Here is an 11,925-nt window from a genome sequence, read left to right on the forward strand (position 1 = left end):
AAGATTGGAAATCATATATGTATATCTTTTTAAAAAAACTGCCCATAAAACTGCTTTGAGGTCATCTACATTTGTTGAATGCAGGTGGAAATCTCCTTCACAGAGCCCTAAATAGAAAGTAGTAAAATTTGGCCTTTAAGGGATCCAGACCCTACCAGCCTTTTGTATAATTTATCATCCACAGAACGTGTTAAGGTGCTTTTGATCTTTGAAGGCAATATCTTTCAAAGTGATGTGCGCTCAGATGTGACCGTTGGTCAGTCCTCTTTTAGGCATCCCAGTGTCAGGCTATTTTCAATGATGAGAGAAGGATGTTTAAGATGATACTCTGATGATTCAATTTAATTGAGAGTTTCTAGATCTTGTTGAAGTTCAATGGAGAAGATCAAATTAGAGAAGCCAAGTGGATGGCATTTTGCAATAAGCACTAAGCAAATATAAGGCATTTTATTATGATCATTTCTATCATGTCTTATTTTTTCAAATTCTTGATTTCACTGAATATTAAAAGTTAATTGCTTTCTGCTAAATAAAGGGTGATATTCTACCAGGTATCAGTCATAAATAATGTTTTAAAATGCATTCATGATTTTCTTTTACTTCTCTAAGGCATGTGTTATAGGCACAGAATGAAAAATTTGGTGTCATAAAGAAAGTTGTGGAAAGTTATAGGCTTTGGTTTATAGAGACTTGAAGAAGTTTTTCCATCTTTCTGGTATTTTATTCCTGTCAGTTTGCATTGCTTCTTTCCTTTCCTTCTCCTTCTCCGCCAGGTTTGGTTTTGAGCTTCGGATTCAAAGAAACCCCAAAGTCAAAACAAAATGGTCAGAACTGCTGACTCTTGTTTTGTAACCTTTTTTTAGTCCAGTATTCACAGGAAGAGATGGTGCTGACCAGAACTTGGTCCTAACTTCACCCAAAATGTTGGCAAAGTTCAGAAATCTTTGAGTGAATTTGAGTCAAATAATAAGATATATAGCAAAACTTCACCACTTATCAAAAACTTTTGAAACATAATTTAATGAAATAATACCAACCTATAAGAAGTCAGCTTAGTATTTAACATTCAATATTTATCTACTAGTTCTTTTTAATGAAAATAAAATAATGATCTCACTTGTATTAAATGAATTCTCTTTTTTTTTTAATGTAAAATGTACTTGTGGTCTTATTCTATTTGAGGTTTCTTTTGAAGATTTGTAATTAAGAAGAAAATATGTCCTAAAATTTTGCTTACCAAGGTTCATCTCATGATTTTCATAACCCTGTAATAATTCCACAAGTATTTTTCTAATAGGGATGCTGACAAGTGTGATAATAAACACCAATATAAGGGTCTTAATTGTATGTTCACTCAGGAATTAGGCATACTAGCAGAATATTTTTTTCAGCCTCCAGTGCTAATTTTGCCCAAATCTGCTTTCAAATTGGGCAACTAACTGTAGAAGATGATCAGTTCGAATGACTCCCAGTTGATGGAAAAGGGTTCTGATATATTTTGCTCTTTTTGAAAAGCTTAATTATGCCTTTCAAATATGATTTCATTTATATCTCTTCATGGTTTGCCTGTCTGAATACTAATAGTAATCTGATAGTTATGTGGAACTTAGTTTGAGACCAAAAGGCATTTTTCAGTCAGTAAAAAGTATACAAATAAATTGCCTCCAAGCAACATCTAAAATGTAGATTCTAGGTGTTTAAATAAGTCTGAGATTTCAAAAACCAATTATCACATTTTTTTTTTTTTTTTGTGGTGCTGGGGATTAGAACCCAGGGCCTTGTGCAGGCAAGGCAAGCACTCTACCAACTGAGCTATATCCCCAGTCCAATTGTCACAATTTAAAAAAAGTAACTGACACCATTAGGATTAAGAAAAAAAAAAAAAAAAAACAACTGATGGAAATTATTAAAAAGTGAATACCCACTGATATTTCTATCATTATTGACTAAAACAATTGTGAAGAGTAAACCAACAACCAATTTTAACTTAAAGGTGTGCTGTATTTTAAGGAAGGTTTTATTAAAAAGCATACCGATTACATGGACCTACGTGGGGAGAACTAAAATAAAATACATTGCTAAGAAGAGTTGTGTAAAAATATGATGGTGCATTAGATTTAAGGTTGGGATGTGAAACATTTCACACTATTTCTATGGATGATTTGGTGTAAATAATAAAAATCAGTTAATTTATCTGTGTTTCTGATCCTTACTAGACTTCAAATCATTTCATTGGTAGAATAATTATGATAATAACTTAAAAGACATTACATTCTGGGACATATACAAACTTAAGAAAAGCAAAACATTAATAAAATGTAACAGTTTTAGAACAGTGGATGTAATTTTTCCTAGTAACAATAAAGATAATAGTAGAGTAATAGCTTTCCATTTAGAAGGTCATTAGATATTTAATATGCTGAAGAGGCATTCACTATAGGTTACTCAGATTGTAACAAAGCAGGTTGGAATATAAGGAAGAGAACTAAGGAAAATGGATGATTGTAATCACTTCTCAGGACCCAGTGATGCTTGGTCCTTTGTCTACATAGTTCTGTTAGTTTTGATTTTCAAAACTGGTTCTTCCAACAAAATATTAAGGATTTCTAGAATTCAATCCCTATATCTTCTTACTTAGTCAACACTTGCAGAATTTTAAAAAATGATGTTTAATTTTCAGGAGAACTTGAAGGAAGGGATATTCTGTAGACTTTTTCAATTTTGAATTCATCTGCACTAGCTATAAAAAGTCAACACTTGATTGAATGAATAAATAACTGGGTAAATTAACATGGGGTTTTGACCTTATGAGAGCTGGGGAGCAGAATACTATTTGGATTGAGAAATAACTATTTTTGTTTCCCATATCAAAATGAGTAATTTTAAATGTATTTTAAAAGATAAAAGTATACTGATGTAGCTAACTAAAAAGTAGTCTAGAGAAAGAAGAGGAAAACAATTTTACTTTATAAAAAGGATAAAGAGGTCATTTTCCAAATCTCAGATTATCTTAATAAAGGTGCTAGAGAATTAGAAAATAATTAATTCCCTGGTTTTGTTATTGTTTGGTTTTAGCTGTTTACATTTTCTCTCTTACCTGTTTGTCCTGATATGTTCATAGCAGAGGTAGAAAGAATCCTGGTGGGAAGAGATATTTAAAAAAAAAAAAAAGGTGGAGGTAAAGGGACTCATTTCAGAACTAATTCAGTTCCTATGGGAAGGAGAACTGGGAAAAGTTTCACGTGTTCTAAGTGCTGTCAAAGGGGTTGGGGGTGGTGGTGGTGGTGGTGGTGGTGGTGGTGGTGGAATGGGGGACAGGCGAATTCCTTGCAGTGCTAGTGGGATGGTGTGTGAACTGGCAGAAGCTACCAGGAAGCATGTTCATTTTACCCAGAGATTTCAGCTTTAAGAATCAAATATAAGGAAATTATAATGAAGAAGGCATTTATAAGAATGCTCTTTGTGGCATAATTTACTTTTTGAAAGGAAATATCTTAGCTACCCACCTGCAGGGGATTTGGGTTAAGTTATGATACATCCACATGACAACAAAATACATTAATCGAAATCATGTTTGAATAATATTTGAAGTCAAGGGAAAAGTGCTCATTCTACAATGCCAAATGAAAAAAATCATCAGTATCCGTAAATATCCCAAATTTGTAAAATGCATTAAATCTATAACTGCATAGGGGGAAAAAAAAGACTAGAAGGAAATAGATGAAAATACTAGCAGTGTTTTAGTGTGAGGTGATTTAAATTTTCTTTTTTCTTTTTTGAACTTTTGTTTTGCCAGCTTTTCAGAATGCATATATATTGCTTCTTAATAACATGAATTCTATTATATTAAGTATCTTAAAAAGGTGATAGGGAGAATTGTCTGTGCACATTGAAAGGCAAAAGGAAGTGCTGAAATAACCGCTGGGTTTTATTCTTTAGGAACAGTGAATTTACAGTTAGTTGGGCATCAATTGCTCCAGTTTCTCTCTTCACTCACCTCTCCTTTCTTAAAGCCCCCAGTTCAGGTGCTAGCAAATTACACAGAAGGAAGAATTATGGAGTGACAAAGGGTTCAATAGGAGGCGGCCTCTCAGCAGTGAACCTGCTTCACTCGCATCTCCATCGCAAGCATTTGGCGAAGTGTCAGAACCTATCTCCTCTTTTAACTATTAGCCTCCCTTTGCAGTCCCTAGATGCCCTTAGAAGAAAGCAATCCCCTTTCCCAACAGCTGAAGATTTTTAAGTGCGCTCCGGCAGGCAGCATAGCTCCTAGAAAGACCCAGGCCCTTTGCGTGCAGCGAAAGTTGGAAGCGCTAGGGCGGTTAGGACATGGGAACTTCCAGAGCTTCCTATAGGTCCGGGAGAGTCCGGAGCTCTTGGGCCAGAAGTACCCCCAAGCTCACTTCTCCCATCCAGGGCGAGAAGGGTCACATACGGAGTTGTTAGTTTTGCCAAAGCAGCGATTTGCACGCGTGCTAAGGCTCTGAATAAATGCCTCTGTGACCTGGCGACAGGCCTCGAGCTATAGTCCCTCTGGGAATAGTGTCAGGATGGCAACCTGCTCAGATCACCCCAATCTGGTGGGAAACGGAAGGGAGAAGAAAGGGGAGGGAGAAGGGGAGCAGATAGAGAGGAGAGAGACTGATTCTTTCTTAGAGTTTGCTGCACTTGTTGCACATTGTCGACCCAGATGGGAGGAAGTCCAGAGCCCCTTGGCTAATGAGAAAACCCATCACGATCGCACCCCTAGTGGTTCTGTGCCCACCAGCGCAAGCCAGAGAGGCCCTCCTGTAGGGGATGGCTCAGCACCGACTCTTGAGTCTTAAAAAAAGAAAATAAATTAAAAAGTAAGACGTTTTTATTATTTCTATTTTTTTAAAAAAAAAAGTTAAGGAGGAGAGATTGGACTCTATAGAAGCTCTGAACTCTGGCGTTCGAGGAGATGAGCTTTCTACCCTCAGCCCTCAGAAGATTCTGGGCACCAGCCTCGACAGTACAGACTCCTAGTTAAGCCCGCTTGCCCCTAATCTCGATTTCTTTGAAGGCGACCGCGTATATATTAACTCTACAAGCTGCCATACTTCTGGAAGGCTATGGGGATTTTACAATACTAAACCCGATCTTCGGAAGGTCAACCGTTCTGTCTTGGGGCGTCCCTGCTTGCCTTTCAGCGACACCCATTGCTGGGTCCTGAAACACCACGGACCCACGCGCGCTCGGGCGAGGAGGGGGCAAATGCCCCCCATCCCACCCGGCTCAGCCGGTTTCTTTCTTCTGGCAGCTCTCCAAGAGCTCGGTCATGAAGGAGATATAGACGATGGCCAGGCGTAGGGTCTCGATCCGAGACAGCCTCTTTTCGTAAGCAAAAGTGGGCACCTTCCTCCGCAGTTGGTCAAAGGCTTCGTTGAGGTTGAACATCCGCTTCCTCTCGCGGATGTTGGCGGCCTGGCGCTGGGCATAGGTGATCACTCTTTTCCTCTTGGGGCGGCCTAGTACCGACGCTCCTCTCCCGCGTCCCTCCTCTTCCTCCTCTTCTTCGTCCCCGTCCCCGTCGTCTACTTCGCAATCCTCTTCTTCAGGGGTCCGCTCCTCAAACTGGGCTAGCCTCCTGGGCCTTCCCTCTCGGAGCCCAAGTGCCGGGTCCCCAAAGGGAACCCCAGGCGAAAAATCACAAAGGAGAGGGTGTCTCGGGGAGGCCAGGGACAGGTCTGCGACGAAGTCCAGCACAGTGGTGTCCACGCAGCTCTCCGGATAGGCCGCCATCGCTTCAACTTGGCCCTGCGTCTCATCGATTTTTCGCAGGGAGAGGCGAAGCTGCTGATGGGGTTTCTTACAGACTTAGATCTGATGGAACACCATCACCGGCTGGCTGGGGGACATTAATATTTATAACCAAGCTGATAACAGGATTAGTCGCTCTGATTGGGAAGGCTCTGACAACGTCCCTCCTCTCGAAGCTGATGAAGGAAGACAAGCTTGAGCACGCCTGGAGGGCGCAGAAGGAAAGGCCTCCAGTTCTGAGATCTTTTCTCTGCGCCACGCGGACAGTTCCTTCTTGGCAACAACCCCCAGTTCTTACCTGCTGTGTGCTTTTTGTGTCTCTCTCCACCCCCGCAGCCAACTAATGTTCTCCAGGCTCCTTATCTCATGTAGTTCTTTCATTTCTGTTTGGATTTTCAAAGCGAAGGTATTTTCCACCGCGATGGCTTCTCCTTGGCGTCAGGGTAGAAGTCCCGAATCTTGCCACCATCTGCCAATGGATGTGAAGCAAGTGCATGTGCTTTTAATGATGTCCTGAAGAGGGGCCCTTCCTGCCAGGGGTCGAGGGGAGCTGTTTGTCTGGTATCCCAGTGCAGCGGCTGCTGAAAGGCAAGACCTTCCATTAGCTTAAGTAAGCATGGCAGGGGGGCCTAGAGCACATTCCCCAGAGTCGCTGTTGGAACCGGCTTTCTTTTTCCTTCTAGGGCATCTCAAACAACTCTGCTGCGTTGTTACAAACCCTGACTTCTAATGTCTGTTTGTAGCAATCAGCCTAACAATTGAGATACTTGACTTTCCTTTCCCTACCCTCATCTTCCACTCACATGGAGATTTTATTACAGGGAAAAAGTTATGATGACAACAAAATGACAAACGGTAGTTCACAAATTTTTCTCTAGCCGGGCTTAACTGTATAATTGTCAGTGTTGGGGACAAAGCAAGTCCTCCGCCACCGTCCCCCGCCCCCCACCACAAAACTACTTCAATCTCCTTTCAGAAGTACAATTTATCCTTGGTAAGCTAAAGGGTAGATCAGCTCACCCTCTATTAAGGAGTCTTTGGACTTTTAAATTGCTGATCAAGTATTTACTTGTGAACAAAGAAAAATCCTGACACTTTCATTTGGCTTATTTTCATCCATTTGTATGGTCCAGTCTACAGTAGGATTTAAGAGTGGACATTATGCCTTACTAATTCTGATTCAGGAAATTTATTGGCTGTCTTTAGACATTTTGAGATAAAAATCTTTAAATTTGTTGTAATTAAAATTAAATTTTATTGGTTTCATAAAATCCCGAATTTTAACAAAGAAAGATTTTCCCCCATTTTTTTTTTTTTTTTTTTTTTTGCCAATAGCTATATTTAATTATTCATTGTAGAAATATTTACGAAGCCAAGTGGGGAGAAGCAACATTTTAGAAAATAATTTCAAAGGTGAATTAGAAGAAATAGCATAAACTTCTGAGTACAGAAGCACCCTGGTTTCAGAGAGAACCAATGAGGACAGCAGCCCCTATTAAGGGGGTAATTGTTGCCATGAAGTTTACTCAGTACATTGGACAGCTCCCAGAAACCTTCCATTTCTAACAAGTAAGCCCAATTCCTTTCCTTCTTTCTAGCCTTTAAGGGTATAATCAAAGAAAGAATTTCTGGCGTGTTGTTGTACAATAGAGTGACTATAGATAATTGTAATGCACTGTTCATTTAAAAAATCTAGAAGAAAATATTTTGAAATTTTGCATCATAAAGAAATGACAAATATTTGAGGAGAGACTATGTTTAACCCAATTTAAACATTATACAATGTACATATGAATTGAAACATGACATAATACTTCATTAATATGAATAATGTTTATGTTTTATGTACCTGTTAAATTTAATTTAAACGATTCAACATGATCTTGAATTTTTCTTCTGTTGGTAACTCTTGATCAGGGGTTTTCCTTGATCTTTTGTCCTTTAATAGGTTTTTTTCTCTTCCCTTGCTGGTTTACTCTTCATTATCCAATTTGTTTTGTGGTAACTCAGAAAAGAAGTGAAAATTTTCTCCTAGAAAAATGTTAATGTAACAGAAATCTTTCTTATGATCACCTACTTGATTTTTATTAAATTTCTTGCAAAGGGAAAACTGAAAAATAAAAATGGTTAAGGAAAAATAAAAATGGTTAAGTAGTTAAGGAATCAGTAAGTGGGAGCATTTAATTTTGTTTTGACAAGTGATATGATTTTTGATCCCTGTTTAGCTGTATTATTAAATTTGTGGGCAAATTTTGCAATAGATCTTTTATCATGTTAAGTGTTTCTCCATGATTTATTTTTATCTTTTAAATGTATATATAAGTGTATCACATACTTGAGTCACATGAGAATCTAGTCCCATGACAAAATATATTAGGACACTTAATGAGGGGAAACATACTAGATTAAATGCAAAATTTAATAAAATAGGGACCAGAAGCTGTAATGAGACTCTAAGAAGACAATTTTTTTCTCTAAAATCTTTTATGATTTTAGTAAAGGAAGTGAATATTTCAGCAATCAAATCACAAAAGAAACTATAGCAAAATTAATAAAATCAGTGCTCAGGCTTTTTTGAAATACTAGTATTAAAGTATTATAAAAATTTGGAAAAAAATTAAATACCTGTCTTAATAGGTATACTTATAATAATAATTTAAAATTTTAAATCCGAAAAACCCAAGATAAACACTTAATTTCATGCCACAGTTATTTGTTTATCTTATGAGTTTCTTTCTAATCATGCTTCCATAATTAGAGCAAAAGATGTTTTAAATTTAAGTTATGATAATGAATATTTTTATTTCTAATCATAAATGATGAGAATAAACAAAATATTTTTTTCTGCTTAGTTGAAATCATACACTTTATTTTAAAAATGGTTTTTGCATTTGTTTTCACAGTAAACATGCATAGTAAATGCAGTAAATTATAAAATGCTAAGTGATTCAAAGCAGTTGATCCTGTTAAAAAGAACCATTATTTTCATTTCTAGGTTTGAATATTAAGAGAGAAACAATTTTTAAAAACCCAGTTGAGAATTAGAAGAAGCTAAATTTAACCTTAATTCCTCTGTGATCTAGGTTTATAGTTTATAATTATTCAGTGACCTATATACAGGTTTCCAGAGAGTCTGATAAGTTCTCCACAAATTTTGTTCAATATGTATCAGGAAAAAATCATGAAATGACAATTGTGATGTTCATTTTTATCTTTTTCTTTCTCTCTCTGTGTGTGTGTGTGGTGGGAGGTACTGGAGATCAAATCCACTACCTGGTGCATGCTAGGCAGTCACTCTGCCATTGAGCTTTGTTCCAGCCTTTTAATTTTATTTTGAAACTGGGTCTTGTTAAGTTGCCTAAAATGGCCCTGAACTAATGCTCCTCCCTAAATCTCCCAAGCAGTCAAGTTTAGAGGCATGTGCCACTGCATCTGTTATAATATTTGATTTTGCTTATTTGATGATTACTTTTTCTCTATTGACCAACTCCATTAAACATTTTGTGTATACTATTATATTAAATTTAGATTCAAAGCAAAAAAAAAAAGCAAGTGTTATAATTCTCCCTTTCCCTTCCCTTTTCATACCACTTCCCTTATTCTTTCAGAATCATTATATTTTTTTTTCCTTTTTTTTATTATATATACTTGGAGTATAACTTATTCTAATTAGGATCCCATTCTTGTGGTTCTATATGATGTGGAATTTCATTGCTGGTGTATTCATATATGCATATAGGAAAGTTATGTCTGATTCATTCTACTATCTTTCCTATTTCTATCTCTCTTCATTCTCTTATTTTCCCTTTCTCTAATCCACTGAACTTCTATTCTCACCCTGCTCCCTTATTATGTGTTAGCATCTGCACATAATTGGACCTTTGGTGTTTTGGGGATTGACTTATTTCACTTAGCATGACAGTCTCCAGATCCATTCATTTACCAACAAAGTCATAAAGTCATTCTTTTATATGGCTGAGTAAGTCATTATATATATTTTAGGACAAATGATAAAAAATGACATAGGTATTTAAGATGATTGCAGGGATAATGGTTTAAGAAGTTATTATATTACTTCAATTGACAGAGAAGGGACTTATATCCTCTTTTTATTCAATTTCAGTTTATGTATACCTCTGGTCATGGCTGATTTTTCATAAAATGGGCATACCCATGAAGCTAGTGCCCAAATCAAGAAACAGAATGATTTCTGAAGTTTGAGTCAATGCAAACATAGATGTCTTAAGTGTATATAGTTCAAGACTATTTCACAAAATAAGTTTATCTGTGTAACCAGAGCTCAAATCAAGAAACATTACAAGCACCCTAGAAGACTTCCCCCATAATCTTGTGTCTGTATCTATTCACTAATCCCTCCCCAGGATATCAGTATCTGACAGATTAATTAAACCCATTTTTAACATAATATAAAAATAAACCAGAATCTTTATACTTTTAGTGTCTTTCAGTCAACACTTTATTATGAAATTAGTACATATCATTCTCATTGAAAGGATTCATGAATGTGAATACATCATTATTTATTGCTTCTACTGTTGATGGACATTTGGGACTTTTCCAGTTTTTAGTTATTAGAAATTAGCATTAGAAATAGCATTTCTATGGGTATGTCTTTCTGTGAGCATATTTATTCATTTATGTTCAGGATACACCTAAAAGCAGAACAGTTTATATATATGTTCAGCTTTAGTGGTTACTGGTAAATTATTTTCCAAAATAACTGTAATAATATACATTGTCATAAGCAATGTATTGGAATTCCAATTTCTTCCCATCCTTGTCAATATTTGCCATTTTCTATTCTTTTATTTAGGCTCTGTTGAAGATGTGTATGACTATCACATTGTGGTTTTAATTTGGGTTTCTCTGATGGTAAGTAAAACTGAGCACTGTTTCATATTAGATGATTAGAATCTGGCTTCTAGATATGAAGTGACTGCTCAACTGTTTTGCTATTTTTTTCTAATTTCTTATTGGTTTTTATGAGTCCCTTGTGAGATATGTTTATTGCAAATATTTTCTCACAACTCTGTGGCTTTCATTGTCACCCTCTTTATGGTATACTTAAAAATTTACTTCTGATTTTTTCCCATTTTTATGGGAGTAAAGTACACTTAAAAAACTAAATGTCTTAACTATTTTTAAGGATTCAGTGGTATGAAATACATTTATAATGTTGTGCTGCCATTACCACTATCATCACTAGAAACTCTTATTATCTTGTAAAATGGAAAAATCTATACCCATCAAACAAGAACTTCCTATTCTCTCCCCTCTCCAGCTCCTGGCAACCACCATTCTACTTTCTGTCTCTATAAATTTGACTCCTCTAGGTATGAAGCTGAACATGGAGATTGGATCTTGTTCCCAATTCCCTTTTTAACCTCACCTGACCCTTGTCTTCAACAATAATCAGGGGAAATATGTTTTCTTTCATTACTGTGAGTTTGGTGATCAGCAAAAAGGCCTTGAGGGCAGCTGCCCTCTCTAGCCTGTCCATTGTGTAACATGTGAGAAACTGTACAAGAGCAAGCTAATCAATGACAAGAATAGCCTGGGGAAATAATGATCTTTGTTCTTGAGATTTGCACAACTGAAGAATATCTCCTGACTAGGTGATTAGGATCAGATGTGCCTCACTTGGCCACAAATTTCCACCCATGAAAATGTGCCCTCCAGTCTGCATCACTCATCTCTCATACAAACCACCTCCTAAATCAGTCTTCTAGCAAGATATACTTTGGACCAGAGTCCTTTTCTGTTCAGCTGATGATTTAAATAAAGTCAGTGTTTTGAATATATTTGTCTTCCTTGCCTCAACACCTTGTCTATTTACTTGATCCGTTGTGTAGCAGACTTGGATCTGGTAATAGTTACCTCATATAAAGGAAATTGTACAATTGTCTTTTTGTTACTTATTCTTTGCTGCTTTCTTTTGTTTTTTTTTTTTTTTCACTTAGCATAATGTTCTCAAGGGTGATCCATGTTGCATTATACATCAGAATTTCTTTTGTTTTAAAGGAATATCCAACTCTATGCATATTTATTTTGCTTATTCTTATATTCACTGATGAATATTTGAGCTACTGTGTTTTGTTTTAACTATTGTGAATAACGCTGTTT

At 36.5% G+C, this 11,925-nt stretch overlaps 1 protein-coding gene across 1 annotated transcript; it reads right to left on the minus strand.

Moving 5' to 3' along the window:
* Window positions 1–5,256: 5,256 nt before the first annotated feature.
* Window positions 5,257–5,763, minus strand: Ferd3l (Fer3 like bHLH transcription factor). Its single transcript, XM_047560045.1, has one exon. It carries the CDS (start codon window positions 5,761–5,763, stop codon window positions 5,257–5,259), a length of 507 nt encoding a protein of 168 aa, XP_047416001.1.
* Between the last annotated feature and the right edge of the window lie 6,162 nt (window positions 5,764–11,925).

This window comes from Sciurus carolinensis, chromosome 8 (assembly GCF_902686445.1).
Source record: "Sciurus carolinensis chromosome 8, mSciCar1.2, whole genome shotgun sequence".
Taxonomy (NCBI): Eukaryota; Metazoa; Chordata; class Mammalia; order Rodentia; family Sciuridae; genus Sciurus; species Sciurus carolinensis.

Bases quoted from the DNA above. Each gene is read 5' to 3' on its own strand.
- Ferd3l (XM_047560045.1), bottom strand. From the start codon at position 5,763: ATGGCGGCCTATCCGGAGAGCTGCGTGGACACCACTGTGCTGGACTTC.